General features: G+C 42.9%; 1 protein-coding gene across 1 annotated transcript; it reads right to left on the bottom strand.

Moving 5' to 3' along the window:
- Positions 1–465: 465 nt before the first annotated feature.
- Positions 466–2662, bottom strand: LOC123444934 (60S ribosomal protein L36-3-like). Its single transcript, XM_045121821.1, has 4 exons — positions 2560–2662; positions 2317–2436; positions 1068–1267; positions 466–635 (listed from the first exon to the last, which is right to left on the bottom strand). Exons 2-4 carry the CDS (start codon positions 2416–2418, stop codon positions 599–601), a joined length of 339 nt encoding a protein of 112 aa, XP_044977756.1. The 5' UTR covers positions 2419–2436; positions 2560–2662; the 3' UTR covers positions 466–598.
- Positions 2663–21586: the final 18924 nt, after the last annotated feature.

Here is a 21586-nt window from a genome sequence, read left to right as displayed (position 1 = left end):
CTCTCCCTACTCATCTGAGATAAACCAGACTCTTCTCTTACCAATAGTCAGCTGCCATCCAAGCCCTGGCCTTCCTTTAGCCTATTATGAACAGGCCAAATCCTAACTATATGGGCGGCCAAAAGATGAAAACCTAAACGTCCCACATAGTAGAAAATCTTAGTTTGCCTCAAAATAAAAGTAGAAAATCCAATATTATGTAAAAAAAATCTTAATAATGTTATGCAACTGAATAAATAGCAGGTATACAAACGTAAGAAAACAAAGATGCTTGATTTCCGTAAAATAGAAAGCATTTAGTACTATAGATAGTGGATTACGGAAACAAGAAGTTCACAAAAAAGAGTGTCAAAAATAAAAGTTTTACTCTAAACTCAGAATGCAATGTACTACTATGTCAATCCAGTTGGGCAGATAGTGCTGAAAATTCATTGTTTTACTCTAAACTTGAAATAATCTAAGATGTGAGGCAAAGCATTGATATAAACTTAAAGATAGCGCTACACTCGTATCCAATTTCCACAAGCTACAAACTTGGCATAATCTGAAAATACGAGGCAAAGCATTGATATAAATAATGTTCGCCAACATGCAAAATCTATTTCTTCTTGTCGGCAGCAGCACCACCACCAGACCTGCATACCAGGAAAGAACAATGAGCTCATTCATATATATTATTATTGTTATAGGAAAAAGAAATTACAGGACTATTATGTTTCCTGATTGGTAGGATGAATGAACTTTCGTGAAGCAAAAGAAACAATCAAAGAACCACATAAACAATAATGATTATGACCAAGGTTGCTCCATTATCTACAGCACGATAACACTGCCATCTTTCAAGTTAATACTGTTGTCTACAACCTACACTGCTTGTAATATAGAGAAGCCACCGCAGCACCTAAAGATCAACAAATTCATCATTCATGGTGTAAGAGGAAGAATTATGCAGTAGTGATCTTTGTAACCAAGTCATCTAGAACAAAAAAGGAAAATGAACTATAGGACAACATAGTAAAATAGTATCTATAATATAAACTGCAATAATAAGAGTAGTGGTTACACACCTCATCTTCCTGAGGACACTTGACATCTCCTCTCGCTTCTTCTTCGCTCTCTTGTGAGTACCAAGCTTCCTCTTGGCGACCTTGAGTGCACGCTTGTCCTTTCCAACCTTAAGAAGCTCAGTGATACGCTTCTCATAGGGAGCAAAGCCAGCAACCTCCCTAATCAAGTTCCTGACAAACAGCACCCTCTTGGTACCTTTCTGCAAAAAGTGTCCAAGATATAACAATGTAAAGAAAATACAAAGTGAATAGACATGTATAAATTATTGAAAAATGACAGTGAAACTTACAAATGCAAAATTCAGTTTGTTTTTGTTTACCACAAGTTTCGTTAAAAACTAGCCGACTACAATGGACATATAACTCAGTTTTGTTTATGTTTGGGCATTGTAGGTCATGTATAGATAGTTAATTTGCTTCAATACTAGCAAGGTTGAATTTTGAGTTTTAGCAGACAAGGCCAAATAACTCAGTTTGTTTATGTTTGTGCATTATATGTTGTGTATAATAGTTTCTTTGCTTCAAAAATAGCAAGGTTGTATTTTGAGTTTTATCATGAGAAGACAATGGTTCTAATTGATTAAATAATATGCAAGGGATAAAAATACAGCATGCCTGTATAAGTAATCAAATCTGAAAGAATAGCCAGATCAACAGGTGGGCAACAATAGGAAACTAAAACTAAGGCCAACGAGATGTTCAAAGTGCATTTATTAATGCAGAAAGGTGCGTTCAGTCTCTACTGATACTTTAGAACGAAATTATAAAATACATGATTAAGCTGGCACATTTGAGCCTGCAGGGCTAGCAACTTGGGAGTGCCAAGATTTACAGGCACCAGGCTGACCACAATATATGTTCTTAGTCCTCAGTTTTGAGGGCTTTCATGTAGTTGCAAGATAACCCTCACGCATTTAACCAGACAACCTGGGACCTTCAGTAATATCAATCAAACAATGCTACAATGCTAATAACACTCAGAACACTACCGCTTCTGGATCATAACTACAACAAAGATACACGTATACCACGCTAGTATTCAAACAAGCACAAATCGTTGCAACTGAATGCCGATATCTTACCAGACTGGACACAAATTACAACTGAATAAAATACAGATAGGCATCAGCTATGGCAGGAACTATACCGAACAAGCACAAGCCTAAACAACAAGCAGAAGTCATCATAATATGCATGCGTAGATCAATCGCACAGGGAGAAAAGGGTGCGGAGGTGGGTGGCTGCTTACCCCCTTGCGGTCGGACGGGCGTGGCGGCAGCTCGCGCTTGGTGACGACGTGGCCCTTGTTGATGCCAACGAAGAGCCCTGACTTGGGCTGCGACGGCGCCATGGCCGGTCTCCTGCTAACCTGAGACGGACGCAACGGAACAAGAACAGACCGGAATAATCAGAGAGGAGCCCAGGCGAAGTGAAGGGCAAGGTTCGTGGAGGAGGAGGCGGCGGCGCTTGGTGCGCGTGCTTGCTCGCTTACCTTGAGAATGGATGCGAGTTAAAACCCTAAGCCGCCGCCTGCGTCCGAGAAGAAACCCTAGATTGGCGGACGACCTTTTATATATGCTCGCCTGTGCGCGAGGTCTCCTGTCCTCCTGCCAAACACATGGGCCTGGGGAGTGGGCTTACTATACCTCATTTTCTGTCGCTGGATGATGGACCGAAGTCACTGGATAAGCCTAATTGACTTGGCCCGCCTTTTCTTTTTTTCCCGAAAAAGGGGAGTGATCTGCGCCACGCGCGGGCCGCCCGATCCATCAACTCCGTGCGTCCGCACCGTTGGATCTTCATGAAATATTTTCTCTTCCAATGCAGCAAAATTCGTCGCGATGCAGCAATTTTGTTAACTGTTGCAACAAAAAACAAAATTTGTAGCAAAAACATATCAACGTGATCGTAGCAAAAAAACGAATCTGATGGTGCATGGTAGCAAAAGTCAAATGCCGGTTGTAATAAATATCTACGTGAACGTGTATGCAACTTTTTTAATGAACGGTTATAGCAAAAAATGAACGGTTGTAGCAAAATTTAACATAGTTGTAGCAAAAATAAAAACATCGATTGTAATGAAAATTCAACGAACTGGAATTGCAACCAAACGTATATGCAGCTTTTTACTGGAGAAATGTAACAAATTTATACGAGAAAAAAAGTTGCATGAAAAACGTTTGTATCAAAAAAATACACGGTTGCAGCAAATTTGACGAAAAAATGATGCAAGCATCTGCCAGCGAGGCGCGCGGCCCGCGCGCGACCTGCCAAACGATTCGTCCGGCGCATCGGGTGGAAGCGTTTCCCTTATTATTTTGAGTTCTTTTTTGCTAAACTTTAGAACATGGATAATAGTATAGCCAGCTGCTGGCTATAAGATATTGACATGTCATCTATAATCCATCTTATAGCCAACATGTACAATACTTAATTAGAATAATGTATTATTTTTTTATCATATAATCCACCTTTTACTCTTACAAATGCCTATAAGCACGTGCTAGAGGTGACTCTTAACTAAGAATCCGCTTACCTTCTTTATTTTTTTCTTTTTTCTTCAACTAAGTAAAAATATACTTGTTTATTTTCTGATAGTCTGCTAACTCAGCTCTATTATACTAGCTCTTAGAGCAACTGAGCCGCCATGATAGATAGGTTGCTTCGTAATAACTTGAAGGCTATGGAATGACTAGTACACCAAATATAATGTTGATTTTGACTTTGTATAGGGCAATACAACAAAAGTCGTTTCACCCCAATGATTTTACGAGTATGACAATAAGCCCTTGTTCGGCAGACCGTCATGAAGCGGAGCACGTAAAATATAACTAGATACCACCCTTTTCCGACATGAAGTTGTGGAGTGGAGGGAGTCCGAACACTCCCTAAGTCATGTTTGTTGTCAAGATATTTGATGATTTTTTTAACCATTTACATAATTACTATTTTTTGCAGAAATGGGTGCACCTGCTTGCCGGTTCCATATGTTTCCATGTGTGTTGCATAATATTTAAAATATGCGGCGGTTGTCTACAAATACAAAGTCGTCATAATACGTTAAATCACTAATTAAGGGATATCCCTTGCAAATGCCACTTTCACCTTTTTGAGGTTGCGATAAATGGTGATCTAGTTTTTTCTTTCTTTTCTAGATAGATTTGTTTATTCAAAATATTTTATCTCTTAAGAGCATCTCTAGCAGACTTCATAAAAATCGATCCTTAAAAACGCGTATAAGGGGCACTGTAAACCGTTTTTACGATGTGAAATTGCCCCGGACAAAATAGACCCGTAAATGAAACTGTATTTCACTATAGCTTTATTTTTTTTTACTCCCGTCCCGACGAGCTATCTTCGGCCACGGTGTGCCTCGCCCTAGCACCGCGGCTCGTCTCGGTGCCGCCCGCCTCGCCCCCGCCTCGCCAAGCGTCGCCCGTTCCCGGCCATGTATGCAATGAAGGAGCCCTACGTCGCCTGCCCCCGATTGAGCTCAGCACTGCCCATCCCCGATTGAGCTCGACACTGCCCGCTGTCACACGTACGTTCCCCGTCGTGGCTGCGCGAGCTTCCCTACCCTGCCCCGCTCTTCTCAGGTGCCGCCCTCGCCTTGATCCAGGGCGTCGGTGGCCTGCTCCATCCTGTTCGTGGACGGCCTCGCCTTGGCAGTGTAGGTCGAGCTAGCCGCAATTCGGACCGGGGGCGACAAATTCCGGCGTGCGGCGGCTTCTTCCAACATGCGGCGACAGATTTCGATGAGTTTCAGGTAGATTTCGGCCAGTTCCGCGGCAGCGTGTTTGCTCTGACAAGGTTTGACCAGTTTATGGGTTGAACTGTATACTACCTCCAAAACTGCACATATAAGGTTTTCGCGGATGGATTTACCGCGCTCATTAAAAAATTACGGGTCGAACAAGTTTTATGGGGTCTCCTCCGCGCCGTTTTTTCCGATCGAAACAGTAAACACCTCATTTTTTATGGTTTGACCAGTTTATAGGGTTTGCTAGAGATGCTCTAAACCATTCGTCCAAATCGTGAACGGTTTTCACCGTTTGATTTCTCACGACGAGATCTTTAAAGCTATATTGTATATTTTAATAGTTTTCGATGAACTTTTTTATGAAAAATATGTAAAAAGGGAAGAAAAAAAAAATCCAAAGGCACGGTGTTTTTTCTTTCCCGAGATGCACAACGGTGTCTCTCGTAGAAACAAACATGTGCATCCATAAAAAGCAAATTTATACCTTGTGCGGAAGAAAAAACATGCTTTTTATATTTTCAAGAGGCAAAGTTGTGTCTCTCGAGAAGAAAAAATGTGTTTTTTCCCTTTCTTATCCCTCCACGAGAAGCAAATATATTCCTCATGGAAGTAAGAAAACACATTCGGAAGCAAATGTATGCCTACACAAGAAGCGAATTTGTGCCTCTCGCGAAAACAAAAATTACGCCTTTTACGTAAAAAAAGATAGATTTTTTTGCAAAACCTAGGAAAAACCAGCCAAAAACAAACACCCAAAAAAACATCTAAAACCCGAAAACTCATAAAAATGTGAGGGAGCTTTGAGCACGTGAGGGGTACCCCTTGAGGGAGCTTTGAAAGCCCATCAAGTGGCGCGCGCTCTCATGCCATCTAAAATGACCTTTGTTGGGCTCCCATAAGGGGTACCCTTGATTAGATACTCTCAATATATGTCCTTCATATTTTTTATGCAAGTAGGACCCACATGTCGGTGGATAATACATTCTTTCTAGCCTATTTAAAATAATTTAATTAAATAGTGAGGATAATTCAATAAATATTACTACAAAACCATATTTGAATACAATGAATAATCTAAATGCAACAAATAATTGTTGAATCGCTAGAAGAGATGTCTAGAGGGGGGTGAATAGACTACTTGTATAAATTAAAATCGTAGCCTTTTATCAATTTTAATGATTAGCATATTTTAACAATACTAACAAGTCTAGTGCACCCTACACATGCTAGTCAACATATATGATTGTGGAAAGTAAAGCCGTTGCACATGGAAGTAAGGTGTCGAGTTTAGGAATGGTCAAACGCAAAGATGGACACGGTGATTTTTTGCATGGTTCCGATAGGTGGTGCTATCGTATGTCCACGTTTGTGGAGACTTCAACCCATGGAGAGTAACGACTGCCAGAGTCCACGGAGGGCTCCTCCACAAGCGGTCCACGAAGAAGCGGCATTGTCTTTTCCACCATGGCTTCCGTCCACGAAGGACTAGCCTCACTCAGAGTAGATCTTCACGAAGTAGACGACCACCTTGCCCGTACAAACTTCTTGTCTCAACTCCACAACACGAAGTAGGAGGCTCCCAAGCAAGGCCTAACTAATCTATGAGGCACCACCCTTCAAAAGGTAATACATGCGGTAGAACGATGAACTCCTTGCTCTTGTGCTTCAAAATATAGTCTCTTCAACACTCAATGACTCTTCCGCATATTTGGCATGGGTAGGAGAGATTGATTTGGTGGAAAGCAACTTTGGGAGACTAGAGATCAAGTTTCTAATGGATGGATTGGAATCTCTTAATCTCAACACATGAGTAGGTGACTCTCTCTCAGAAAAATGTATATGACAAGTGTGTGTGTGTGTGTGTTCTGAGTGCTTCCTGTGTGAATGAGAGGTGGTGGAGGGGTATATATAGGCATAACCCAAAATCCAACCGTTACAACATTATTGCCCAACTCGGTGACACTGAAATGAATCTCGGTGGTACGAGTTGCACTAAATGTGGCAGGTTTTGAATTCTCGGTGAGACCGGTATGATAATCTCAGTGGTACCGATTTGGTGACCTAAGGCAGTTTTGAAATCTCGGTGAGACCAATTTCAAGACTCGAAAGTTCTGATTCTTGAAATCGACAAACCAGAAAGTTGGTCACTGACTTTCGGTGTCATCGATGTGAAAGTTGGTGGTACCGGGAGATTAGGGTTTGGCAAAGGTTATGTCACTGGAAAAATTGATAGGGTCAAAATGGAATTCTTGGTGGCACCGATTTTGATGTGTAGCCTTACGATAGAGCTTTTGTGAGAGAAATGTTGAGTATTTTTTATGGCTATCTCTAAGCACTTGAGCAACCAATTCATCATAAAATACATCACTACTTTTAATAGTATTGTTTTTCCTAAGGACTCAAAAGTGATTTCTCACAAATATAAAAATGTAGAGTCCTCTTGCTTGAAGCTTGGCCAACCCTATTCCTTTCCTTGCATCAAGGGGATTCTCTTCACAATCCTTTAGCCAATGCTCTATGAGGACTATAGTTGAAATATGCTAGGTAAAAGTGTTAGTCCAAGGGACAATCTATGTTGTCATGAATTATAAAACCACCAAGGGAGTGTATGTGCTTTCAATCTCCCTCTTTTTGGTAATTGATGACAACATACAATCAAAATATTTAAATAAAGATAAACAGCAATATGACATATTTGAAAGATACATGACTAATACAACCTCCCCCTAAATAATCAAGGGGCCATCTTTATTTTCGTCAGAAATTTGCCTCTCGAGTCACACGACTCCTTAACAGAACTAGACTATAGTTTGCTCGTGAAAATAATCGCGACCACATGGCTCCTTCTAATTCCGACAAAGAACTAATCTCATATGATTTGTACATATAACAACAATTTAACATGGGACACCACATGTTTGCTAAATTTCTTTCGATGGAGGGGTGATATTTCCTTTCTTTGCAATAGATATATATTTATTTCCCTCTCTAGCAATGGACATTAATATATTTATTGTAACAAGATTACAGACTGATGTGGATGTGTGCAAAGGTGGCGCTGGCTTCTGCCTAGAAGTGTAAGCACGGTCTAGCGAAGGAGCATATAGAGCTTCACCAGCACTACGTCGTCATCCACTGCCTCACTAGCCGCATCAATTTCACAAGATGACGAGAATATCTGTGCAAATTGTGTACCTTTTATTTTTAGGCCTTTGTGCTCTAAGTGCCATTGCTGGATTTCGACTATAGGTTGGTTATAGTTGTTGAGTAACGTCGTATGGAAAACAAAAAAAAAATCTTATACTCACCAAGATAAATCTATGGACCCTAACATCTACGAAAGGGGAGTGCATCTAGATACCCTTGTAGATCGCTAATCGGAAGCGTTGAGAAATGCGGTTGATGTAGTCGAACGTCTTCACGATCCAATCACGATCCGTCCCGTGATCCGATCACAATCGACTTTGTATATGAGCTCGGATTGCAGTTCTCGCTAATTATGATGATCACTTTTTCGCTTTATCCACTAAGGTGTTTCGAACCAGGCCAACCCGGAATACAATGGCAGTGGTTTTCCCTTTACCTCCTTAGTCGAACTAGCAGAACGTAAGGGGGTAAGCACAGGAGCCAGGCAATCCAACTGTAGACCCAAGACATAATTCGGAACCGGTGCATATAAAGCAAAATCCTGAGAAATCGAACACCGAGGATAAGAAACAGTGACGGTATAGTGACCAAGGAGGTGTTTCCATCCAAGCCCCCGGTGAGTGATCGATAACACTTTTAGCATGTACAAAAAGTAATTTTGACCTGACAGTGTCGATAAGCATAAAGTGTATGTATACGAAGGTACTTGGAATAAAGTGTGCAGTGAATTTTTATAACTCGTAGCACAAAGGCAGCTATTACACGTAACTATCGATATAAGTATTTGAAGAAACTTTTCAAGCGACCTTGCATGGGTGACTTCGCGTCCGCCATGTGTTCGGCCGCACTATATCTATTACCCCTGCTAGGGGTGGGGGTATGATCCTTTATAGGAAGTTGCGATCAGCAAGCGAACCTTGAGTAGAGGGACTTGGAAAGCTGCCGATGACATGGAGAAGCTTGACGCTTGGGCTTTTCATGATGCCCTATCTTTGATTCGTTGGACCATAGCTCGGTTGACCCGACCCCATGATCCGTGGTGGGTTGCTCCCACGGCAGCCCATGGAATTTTAAAGATGAAATTGTGTTGTCGAAGGACATACCTTGGTGGTGTTCGAGCCATGTCGTGTGAGTTGTATCCCTATGCGCTCTCGCCCGAAGAATTATCCGACTGGTCAGTTTAAGCTCGGACCCGTTTGCCTCCCCTTCACGCCTTTGTTGCCGGATTGTGGCTTGAAGTATCGCTGTCGTGTTGACATTCAGCTGCTAGTGCGGCCGTGTGCTCCTCAGTCTGGAGAGAATGCTCTGTTTTCCGTTGACCATGATGACTCCCTTGGGTCCGGGCATTTTGGGCTTCATGTAGGCGTAGTGGGGTACGATGTTAAAGCAGGCGAAGGATGTGCGACTGAGCAGTGCGTGGTATCCACTCCGAAAGGGGATGATGTCGAAGATCAATTCCTCGCTACAGAAGTTGTCAGGAGAACCGAACACAACTTCCAGTGTTATCATGCCCGAGCAGCGGGCTTCCATGCCTGGTATCACTCCTTTAAAGGTAGTGCAGCTTGTCTTGATGCGTGATGGGTCTATACCCATCTTTTTCACCGTATACGAATAGACCAGATTGAGGCTACTTCCTCCAGACTCAAGTGATGTGGAAACCATCGACGATAGGGTCGAGGACTAGGGCGGCTGACCCTTAATGATGGATGTTGGTCGGATGATCCCTGTGGTCGAAAGTGATGGGGCAAGCCGACCATGGGTTGTATTTAGGTGGTACGGGCTCTACGACGTATACCTCCTGTAGTGCCCATTTCCTCTCCTTCTTGGGTATATGGGTGACATAGATCGTGTTCACAGCCTTGACCTCAGGAGGGAACTACTTTTGGCCTCCATTATTTGGGTCGTGGGGATCCTCGTCGTCTTCACTTCATGGGCCCCTGTTTTGGTCATTGGAGACAGGCTTGCCTGCCTGTTTAAACACCCAACAATTACAGTTGGTGTGGGTGGCGGGCTTGTCTTGGGTGCCATGAATTTGTCAGGGCCGTTCCATGATTTTATCCCATGGGGTTGGTCCATCCATGTTCCCTTTAAAGGGCTTCTTCCACTATCCAGGTTTTGTACTGCGGAATCCAGCGTTGACTGCTATATTGTCGGCATCACCATTACGGTGGCGGCATTTGTTCTTGTATTTCCTTGGCTTGCCGTTTTCACCCTGAACCTCAGAGGTTCCAGGGCCGTCCGCATTATGGTTGCGTCGAGCAAGCCAATTATCCTCACCCGCGCAAAAGCGGGTCATGAGGGAGGTAAGGGCGGACATTGTTCTTGGCCTATCCTCGCCGAACTGTGTGGCAAGCCATTCGTCCCGGAGGTTGTGCCAAAAAGAAGCTATTGCTTCAGCGTCCGGTCAGTCTACGATTTGGTTCCTTTTGGTGAGTAACTGGTTCCAGAATTCTCTGGCTGATTCCCCCGTCTTCTGGACGACGTTGCTTAGATCGAATGAATCCGCTGGCCGAACATATATTTCTTGAAAGTTAGATAGGAAAGCCTCCTCAAGGCCTTCCTAGCATCCAATGGAATCTTCTGGTAAGCTGTTTAGCGAATGTCGTGCCAGTCCTTTGAGTTTTAGTGGTAAATATTTATGGCGTGGAGATCATCTCCTCTGGCCATATGATTTGGAGAAGGAAGTCCTCTATCCACACGACGGGATCTGTTGTCCCGTCATAATGTTCGATGTTTACGGGTTTAAACCCTTCCAGAAACCGGTGCTGCATGACCTTGATAACCCACAAGTATAGGGGATCGCAAAAGTTTTCGAGGGTAGAGTATTCAACCCAAATTTATTGATTCGACACAAGGGGAAGCCAAAGAATATTCTCAAGTATTAGCAATTGAGTTGTCAATTCAACCACACCTGAAAGATTTAGTATCTGCAGCAAAGTATCTGTAGCAAAGTAGTGTGATAGCAACAGTAGCAAGAGTAACCAGTAGCAACAAAGTGACAACAGTAGCAGCAGAGTAACACTAGTAGCAACAAAGTGACAACAGTAGCAGCAGAGTAACACTAGTAGCAACAGAGTAACAGTAGCAGCAGTGACAACAGTAGCAGCAAAGTAACATAGCAAGGACCAGTAGGAAAAAACTCGTAGGCATTGGATCGGTGATGGATGATTATGCCGGATGCTATTCATCACGCAACAATTATAACACGGAGAGATATGTAACTAGCTCCAGTTCGTCAATGTAATGTAGGCATGTATTCCGTATGTAGTCATACGTGCTTAGGGAAAAGAACTTGCATGATATCTATTGTCCATCCCTCCCGTGGCAGCGGGGTCCTAATGGAAACTATGGGATATTAAGATTCTCCTATTAATAAAGAACCGGACCAACGCATTAACACTTGGTGAATACATGAACTCCTCATACTATGGTCATCTCCGGGAGTGGTTCCGACTATTGTCACTCCGGGGTTGCCGGGTCATAACACATAGTAGGTGACTACAACTTGCAAGATAGGATCAAGAACACACATATATTGGCGACAACATAATAGGTTCAGATCTGAAATCATGGCACTAGGGCCCTAGTGACAAGCATTAAGCATGGCAAAGTAGTAGCAACATCAATCTCAGAACATAGTGGATACTAGGGATTAAACACCGTCAAAACTAACTCGGTTACATGATAGATCTCATCCAACCCATCACCATCCAGCAAGCCTACGATGAGATTACTCACGAACGGTGAAGAGCATCATGGAATTGGCGATGAAGGAAGGTTGGTGATGACGATGGCGGCGATCTCCCCTCTCCGGAGCCCAGAACGGACTCCAGATCTACCCTCGAGAGGAAGAACAGGAGGTGGCGGCGCCTCCGTATCGTAAAACGCGATGAACTCTTCTCCTTGATTTGTTCACACGAAAGGGACTAAATAGAGCTGAGATTGGAGGTGGTAGAGCAACGTGGGCCCCACAAGCCTGCCAGGCGCGGCCAGGGGGGCCTGCGCCTGGTGGGCTTGTGGTCTCACAGCTCCACCCCTCCGGTTGATTCTTGCTCCAGTATTTTTAATATATTCCACAAAAAATCCCCGTAAATTTCTAGGTCATTCCGAGAACTTTTATTTCTGCGCAAAAACAACACCATGGCAATTCTGCTGAAAACAGCGTTAGTCCGGGTTAGTTCCATTCAAATCATGCAAATTAGAGTCCAAAACAAGGGCAAAAGAGTTTGTAAAAGTAGATACGACGGAGACATATCAACTCCCCCAAGCTTAAAACCTTACTTGTCCTCAAGCAATTCAGTTGACAAACTGAAAGAGACAAAAGAAAAACTTTTACGAACTCTGTTTGATCTTGTTGTTGCAACTATGTCTAACTCATAACCAGAATTTCAGCAAGATCACAAGCTAACCACATAAGCAAAAGACATCTAGGTCTCACAGTAAACTCATATCAATGGCATAATCAACTAGCGAGCAATAATAATAAGTCTCAGACGTCAACACTTCAATCAAAACAATCATGAAGCAGTGTGAACAGATGGTATCTCGCTAGCTCTTTGTGAGACCGCAAAACATAAATGCAGAGCACCTTCAAAGACCAAGGGCTGACTGAACATTGCAATTCATGGCAAAGAAGATCCAGTCAGAGTCATACTGAATATCAATTAAAAGCAAAGCATAAGAATGATAGAGGTGCTCTCTAATTGGTGCTTTTATAAGAAGAGGATGACTCAACAGGAACATAAATAGACAGGCCCTTCGCAGAGGGAAGCATTGATTTGCAGAGGTGCCAGAGCTCAAGCTTTGAAGACAGAGATATATAATTTTGGGTGGCATGCTTTCATTGTCAACGCAATGACCAAGAGTTTTCACCATCTTCCACGCTACACATGCTATAGGCGGTTCCCAAACAGAAAAGTAAAGTTTTGACTCCCCCACCACCGATCAATCGCACTCCACGACTAGTCGAATACTCGGGTGTCGTCCATACCAACATCAATCTAGGGGGAGTTTTGTTTGCAATTATCTTTTCAATTTGAGCATGGAACTGGGCATTCCAATTATCGGCCCCTTTCTCGTGAGTGATAGTGGATAAACACGTATCGAGGATAACACGCCTAGCATGGAAGATACTGATAGCCCCCTGTCACCACATGAGCGGTTCGGGCATGCAAAACAGATTATTTCTTAAAGATTTAGAGAGTGGCACATGCAAATTTACTTGGAACGGCAGGCAGATACCGCATATGGTAGGTATGGTGGACTCATATGGAACAACTTTGGGTTTATGGAAGTGGATGCACAAGCAGTATTCCTGTTTAGTACAAGTGAAGGCTAGCAAAAGACTGGAAGCGACTAACTAGAGAGCGACAACAGTCATCAAAATGCATTGAGATTAACCAACATTGTGTGCAAGCATGAGTAGGACATAAATCACCATGAACATGAATATCATAGAGGCTATGTTGATTTTGTTTCAGCTACATGCATGAACATGTGCCAAGTCAAGCCACTTGAATCATTCAAAGGAGGATACCATCCTATCATACTACATCATAGTCATCTCAAAATTCATGTTGGCATCCAAGACAAACCATTATAAGCTCCTAGCTGATTAAGCATGGCATCAGAAACTATGATCTACAAGTTGTCATTGCAAACATGTTTCTCTCATAACAAATCTGAATCTGGAACGATGAGCTAGTCATATTTACAAAAACAAAATAGATCGAGTTCATATCAGCTTTTCCAGGCTTAGTCACTTCATCATATATCGTCATTATTGCCTTTCACTTGCACGACCGAATGATGTGAACAATAATAAGCGTTCTCGTGCATTGGACTAAGCTGGAATCTGCAAGCAAACACAAAGGAGAAGACAAAGTAATATGGCTCTTTGACAGATAAACAGATATGCATGCGAGAGCCACTAAACATTGTAACCATGGTCTTCTACCTTGACCCAAAGAAAAAAGAAAACTATTTACACGGGAAATCTCCCAACAAGCAAAACAAGAACAAGAAAATCTTTTTGTGTTTTCTCAAACTAGACAAACACACGAAAAGAAAACGAGAAAAAGAAAATAAACTAGCATGGCTGATACAGTGGCAAAGTGTGAACACCGACTAACAAAGTTAAAGTGTAAACAAGAATATAAAGTCAGTAGAAACACGTACTCCCCCAAGCTTAGGCTTTTGGCCTAGGTTGGTCTACTCCCATGGATGGTCCGAGCGATACCCAAAATCATAATGGGGGTTGTACGGGAGCGCTGCAGCCACTGCCTGAATAGCTGCCTCACGGAGACGAGAAGCCTTTGCCTCCCTTTCATACTCCTCTGCCTCTCCTCTGGTTATCTAATACTCTGTTTTACCCGAAAGTCAAAGAAGGCAGGAGCAGGAAGGGTAATATGGAAAACACGCTGCCGGTTAAATATTAACCGGTATAGGAGGGATTCATCATCCCTCTCAAGGAACTGATAGCGTGTCAAGGCGACGCGATCAAGGAAAGCTGTATGGAGCGGGGGATCTCCTTCGCGGATGGGTACTCCAAGAAAATTTGCTATGCGTGTGTCATAGATCCCACCAAAGAAATCCCCTTCATTAGCATTATTATTCAGCCTCCTTGCTATTATAGCTCCCATGTTGAAACTTCTATCACCCGTTACTGCGCTCTTAAGAATACTAAGGTCGGATGCGCAGAGGTGACAATGCTCAATCTTGCCGTTAATGCATCTACCTATGAAGAGGGCAAAGTAATGCAAGGCAGGAAAATGAATGCTCCCCATGGTAGCCTGCGTAATATCTCTAGTTTCTCCGACAGTTATACCAGAAAAAAAATCTCTAACCGAAGATTTAGGAGGATCATTGAGACTACACCAAACAGGTGTCTTGCAAATTCAATTGAAATCCTCTAAATCCATGGTATACGATTTATCATAGAGATCAAACACTAGGATGTGTCACGACCAGCTGAAAATTTGAATCTACGAACAAAAGAGGCACTAAGAGTAACATACTGTTCACATTTATCGGAGATGAATTCTTCGAGTCCGACGTTGTGAACAAGTGTATCAAACTCGTCTTTGAAACCTGCCTCAATCATGAATTCATCAGAAGGCCATTCACATGGTTGTACCTGTGCATTCCTTGGTTGGTAAGGATCGGGCTTCTGTATCGCGAGACGGGGGCCTCTCTTGCTTGAGGAACCACCATGATAGTTTTTCCTGAACATCTCCCTTTTATGATATTTTCAGTGACTCAAAGGAAAAGTGAACAAGGCTCAACTAAACTCGTAGCAACTACTCCCACAAGTGCCTAGAGGCCATATCACGCATCAAAACTACTTGGGACCACCTAAAATTAGCATGCAAAGCTCAAGAACAGGGTCACCAAGGCATCAAAAATACGCGAAGTATAAGGCACTAGAGCAAAAACTAATTGGACTAATGGAGGAGTCACTTACCAAGGAGCAATTTCCCCAAAACAGCTTGGTGAATGGTGCTTTGCACAAGGAGATCGAAAATCCCAGCAAGAAGAGCAAGAACACGGGTTTGAGGTGCGAAACGATTTTTTCTGGAGGTAGGAGAAGCAGATGGGAGCTAGAATGAGTGGAGGGGGTGCACGTGGGCCCCACAAGCCTGGTAGGCGCGGCCAGGGGTGTGCCCGCACCTCCATGGCTTGTGGCCCACTGGTGTAGCCCTCTGACTAGCTCTTCGTCTCGATATTTTTCAAAAATTCCAGAAAAAATCATACTTGATTTTCACGACAATCGGGCAAATTTTATTTTCGGGGTACTTTTCTACGGGACGTTAAAAGCAGAAAACAGGGAAAAGTAAAGCTAATCTATCATTTTTCTTCTAAGCAACCGAAGGTGAAAGCTTGGAACAGAGGTTTGTGACTCCTCAATTCATCCATCTCATGGTCATCGAAAGAAATCCGTCAATGAGGTTGATCAAGTCTCCTTGATAAACTTTTTCGAATCGCAAAAGGAAACGGAGAATTTTTGAATAGTCACTAGGTTACCTCAATGGGGATGTGAATATCCCCAACAAGCAAATCATACTTCATCTTGACAGTAGGTATAGGGCATTCAAAGCTCCCAATAAGAATCGATGAAGTTTTTCGATAGCATTGATGCAATGTACTCGATATTGTTTCTTCGGAAAGTGCACCGTATGCTCATTACCGTTGACATGGAACGTGACATTGCCTTTGTTGCAATCTATAGCAGCCCCTGCAGTGTTTAAAAAAGGGTCTTCCAAGGATGACCACCATGGCATCATCCTCGGGAATATCTAGGATAACAAAGTCTGTTAAGATAGTGACGTTAGCAACCACAACAGGCACATCCTCGCAAATGCTGATAGGGAAAGCAGTTGATTTGTCGGCCATTTGCAGAGAAATTTCAGTGGGTGTCAACTTATCCAGTTCAAGCCTATGATAAAGAGAGAGAGGCATACCACTAACACCGGCTCCAAGGTCGCATAAAGCAGTTCTAACGTAGTTTCCTTTAATGGAGCAAGGTATAGTGGGCACTCCGGGATCACCTAGTTTCTTAGGAGTTTCACCCTTGAAGGTATAATTAGCGAGCATGGTGGAAATCTCAACCTGAGGTATCCTCCTCTTATTAGTCACAATATCCTTCATGTACTTAGCATACAGAGACATTTTGAGCATATCTGTCAAACGCATTTGCAGAAAGACAGGTCTAATCATTTCAACAAATCGCTCAAATCCTCATCATCCTTTTTCTTGGATGGTTTGGGAGGAAAGGGCATGTGTTTCTGAACCCATGGTTCCCTTTCTTAACCATGCTTCCTAGCAGCGAAGTCATTCTTATCATATCTTCTATTCCTAGGTTGTGGGTTATCAAGATCAACAGGTTCAATCTCCACATCCTTATCATTGTTAGATTGAGCATCATCATGAACATCACTATTGATATTATCATTAGGCTCATGTTCATCACCAGATTGTGTTTCAGCATCACAGGCAGAGACATCGTTTAGACTTTCAGGTGTAATAGCATCAGGGTTGCTAGCGTGCAGGTTCCTATCATCTCTCTTCTTCTTTCTAGGTTGACTAGGTGCATCAGTGCTAACTCCTTGAGAATCTTGTTCAATTCTCTTAGGATGACCCTCAGGATACAAAGGTTCCTGGGTCATTCTACCGCCTCTAGTGACGACTCTAACAGAATTGTCATTCAACTCATTGAGAAAGTCATTCTGAGCCTTAAGTACTTGTTCTACTTGAGTAGTAACCATAGAAGCATGTTTACTCAGAAGCTTAAGATCATTGACATTTCTGTCCACACAAGCACTTAAATGACTAAGCATACGAGCATTCTGTTCCAATTGTCTGCTAACATAATCATTGAAACTCTTTTGTTTGGCGACAAAGTTATAAAATTCATCCAGGCATAAGCTAGCAGGCTTATCAAAAGGAATATCACTCTCATTGAATCTACGAAGAGAATTTACTTCTACTACCTGTATCGGGTTATCGAGACCATGGATCTCTTTGATAGGTGGTAGATTTTTGACATCTTCAAATTTAATACCTTTCTCTTTCATAGATTTCTTAGCTTCTTGCATATCTTCGGGACTGAGGAATAGAATACCTCTTTTCTTCGGAGTTGGCTTCGGAGGTGGTTCGGGAATAGTCCAAGCATTCTCATTGCACAAGATGTTATTCAATAGGATCTCAGCTTGTTCTACGGTTCGTTCCCTAAAAACATAACCAGCACAACTATCTAGGTGATCCTTAGAAGCATCGGTTAGTCCATTATAGAAGATATCAAGTATTTCATTCTTCTCAAGAGGGTGATCAGGCAAAGCATTCAGTAGCTGGCGAGCCTCCCCCAAGCTTGTGGGAGACTCTCTTGTTCAACTTGCGCAAAGTTGTATATTTCCTGCAAGGCAGCTTGCTTCTTATGGGCAGGGAAATATTTTTCAGAGAAGTAGTAGACCATATCCTGGGGACTACGCACACAACCAAGAGCAAGAGAAGTTAACCAAGTCTTAGCATCATCCTTTAGTGAGAAAGGAAACAACTTGAGGATATAGTAGTGGCGGATCTTTTCCTCACTAGTGAATAGGGTGGCTATATCATGCAGTTTGGTAAGATGGGCTATATCAGACTCATAACCGTGAAAAGGATCATATTCGACTAGAGTGATTAACTCAGGGTCGACAGAGAATTCATAATCCTTATCGGTCACAAAGATAGGCGAAGTAGCAAACTTCGGGTCGTATTTCATCCTAGCGTTCAAAGATTTTTCTTTCCACTTGCGCAGTAATTTCTCAACATCATAGCTATCCTTACATAACCCTCAGGCATATCAGGCAATTCTTATCTAGGAGAGCTAGTTCTAACAGACAAAATAGCAGGTTCTACTTCAATAGTATGAGCAGTTTCAGAAGTATCATCACATCTAGCAGCAACTCAAGCAATTTGTGCATCAAGGAATGCACCTAGTGGCAAAGCAGTATCAAGCATGGCATCATCATAAGCATCATGGGCAGCAGAAGTAGCATCATCAAGCACATGCGACATATCAAGATTTCTAGTAGGAGGTGGTGTCGCAAACTTACTCATAACTGAAGGTGAATCAAGTGCAAAGCTAGATGGCAGTTCCTTACCTGTCCTCGTAGTTGAGGGCAAGACTTTAGTTCTTGGATCTTTCAGATTCCTCATAGTGACCAGCAGACATAAATCCCAAGTGACTCAGAGAATATTGCTAAGCTTCCCCAGCAATGGCGCCAGAAAAAGGTCTTGATAACCCACAAGTATAGGGGATCACAACAGTTTTCGAGGGTAGAGTATTCAACCCAAAATTATTGATTCGACACAAGGGGAAGCCAAAGAATATTCTCAAGTATTAGCAGTTGAGTTGTCAATTCAACAACACCTGAAAGATTTAGTATCTGCATCAAAGTATCAGTAGCAAAGTAGTGTGATAGCAATAGTAGCAACAGTAACCAGTAGCAACAAAGTGACATCAGTAGCAGCAGAGTAACAGTAGTAGCAACAAAGTAATAGTAGCAGCTGTGACAACAGTAGCAGTAAAGTAACGTAGCAAGGACCAGTAGGAAAAAAATCGTAGGCATGGGATCGGTGATGGATGATTATGTCGGATGCTATTCATCATGCAACAGTTATAACACGGAGAGATATGTAAGTAGCTCCAGTTCGTCAATGTAATGTAGGCAAGTATTCCGTATGTAGTCATACGTGCTTAGGGAAAAGAACTTGCATGACATCTATTGTCCATCCCTCCCGTGGCAGCGGGGTCCTAATGGAAACTACATGATATTAAGGTTCTCCTTTTAATAAAGAACCAGATCAATGCATTAACACTTGGTGAATACATGAACTCCTCATACCATGGTCATCTTCGGGAGTGGTTCCGGCTATTGTCACTCTGGGGTTGCCGGGTCATAACACATAGTAGGTGACTACAACTTGCAAGATAGGACCAATAACACACATATATTGGCGACAACATAATAGGTTCAGATCTGAAATCATGGCACTCGGGCCCTAGTGACAAGCATTAAGCATGGCAAAGTAGTAGCAACATCAATCTCACAACATAGTGTATACTAGGGATCAATCCCCATTAAAACTAACTCGATTACATGATAGATCTCATCCAACCCATCACCATCCAGCAAGCCTACGATGAGATTACTCATGAACGGTGAAGAACATCATGGAAGTGGCGATGAAGGAAGGTTGGTGATGACAATGGCGACGATCTCCCCTCTCCGGAGTCCAGAACGGACTGCAGATTTGCCCTCCAAAGGAAGAACAGGAGGTGGCGGCGCCTCCGTATCGTAAAACGCGATGAACTCTTCTCCTTGATTTTTTTCCGAACGAAAGGGACTAAGTAGAGCTGAGATTGGAGGCGGTGGAGCAATGTGGGCCCCACAAGCCTGCCAGGCGTGGCTAGGAGGGCCCGCGCCTGGTGGGCTTGTGGGCTCACAGCTCAATCCTCCGATTGATTCTTGTGCCAGTATTTTTAATATATTTCACAGAAAATCCCCGTAAATTTCAAGGTCATTCCGAGAACTTTTATTTCTGCGCAAAAACAACACCATGGCAATTCTGCTGAAAACAGTGTTAGTCATCGGTGCAAGCAATAAAAATTGCTCCCTAATATGTATTATCTATTAGTGTGTGGAAAATAAGCTTTGTACGAACCTGTGATGAGGAAGACATAAAAGCGACAGACTGCATAATAAAGTTCTTTATCACATGAGGCAATATAAAGTGACGTTCCTCCGCACTAAGAGGACACGCATCCAAACCTCAAAATCGCATGACAATCTCTGCTTCCCTGTGCGAAGGGCGTATCTTCTACCTTTACTTTTTGCCCTTGAAAGAGTCATGGTGATCTTCACCAATTCCTTGTTTCGCCTTTATCTTGGCTAACGTCATCTGCCAGGGGAAGATCTATATTCATATGTCAACTTGGAGGTAAGTATTCATGAATTATTGTTGTTGACATTACCCATGAGGTAAGCAGTTGGGAGGCAAAACTATAAGCCCCTATCTTTCTCTGTGTCCAACTGAAACTTTGATCTCATGAGTACCACGTGAGTTGTAGCAATTGTAGAGAATGAAAAGATGATTGAGTATGTCGATTTGCTTTACAAGCTCTTATTTGACTCTTTCCGATGTTGTGATAAATTGCAATTGTTTCAATGACTAAAGTCCATCGGTTGCTAATTCTCGGTAAGGTTCTTGATCCATACTTTACTTTGTGAAGGAATTATCACTTTAGCATGAGAGATTATATGTTGGTATTGCTGTTCTGATCATGACCATGATGCATGCATGTTCGTATTTTGTTTTGTCGACACCTCTCTCCCTAAATATGCGGGCATATTTATTGAGCTCGGCTTTCGCTTGAGGACAAGCGAGGTCTAAGCTTGGGGGAGTTGATACGTCCATTTTGCATCATGATTTTATGTTGATATTTATCGCTTCTTAGGTTGTTATTTCACTTCACGGTACAATACTTATGCCTTTTCTCTCTTATTTTGCAAGGTTTACATGAAGAGGGAGAATGCCGGCAGCTGGAATTCTGGCCTGAAATTGGAGCAAGTTTGAGATACCTATTCTGCGCAACTCCAAACGCCGTAAAAGCAACGAGGATTTTTTTCGGGATTTATAAAAAATACTGGGCCGAAGAAGCGCCAGAGGGGCGCCAAGAGGTGGCCACAAGCGTGCTAGGCGCGGCCACCCCCCTGGCCGCTCCTAGGGGGCTTGTGGGCACCCATCTGGCCCTTTGGCCCCCTTCTTATGCTATATGAAGGGTTTCGTCCGGAAAAAAATCAGGAGGAGGCTCTTTCGAGGATTCGCCGCCGCCACGAGGCGGAACTTGAGCAGAACCAATCTAGAGCTCCGGCAGGACGATCTTGCCGGGGAAACTTCCCTCCCGGAGGCGGAAATCGTCGCCATCGTCATCACCAACACTCATCTCATCGGAGGGGACTCGTCACCATCAACATCTTCATCAGCACCATCTCATCTCCAAACCCTAGTTCATCACTTGTAACCAATCTCCGTCTCGCGACTCCGATTGGTACTTGTAAGGTTGCTAGTA

The sequence above is a fragment of the Hordeum vulgare genome, chromosome 3H (assembly GCF_904849725.1).
Source record: "Hordeum vulgare subsp. vulgare chromosome 3H, MorexV3_pseudomolecules_assembly, whole genome shotgun sequence".
Taxonomy (NCBI): Eukaryota; Viridiplantae; Streptophyta; class Magnoliopsida; order Poales; family Poaceae; genus Hordeum; species Hordeum vulgare.
The sequence above is the reverse complement of the archived record's forward strand: the minus strand, read 5'-3'. Positions and strand labels throughout refer to the sequence as shown.

Coding starts and splice junctions, on each gene's coding strand:
- LOC123444934 (XM_045121821.1), bottom strand. CDS start 2,418: ATGGCGCCGTCGCAGCCCAAGTCAGGGCTCTTCGTTGGCATCAACAAG. Junction 1,268..2,316: donor GCCCGTCCGACCGCAAGGGG/GTAAGCAGCCAC, acceptor CACTTTTTGCAG/AAAGGTACCAAGAGGGTGCT. Junction 636..1,067: donor AGTGTCCTCAGGAAGATGAG/GTGTGTAACCAC, acceptor CCTGGTATGCAG/GTCTGGTGGTGGTGCTGCTG.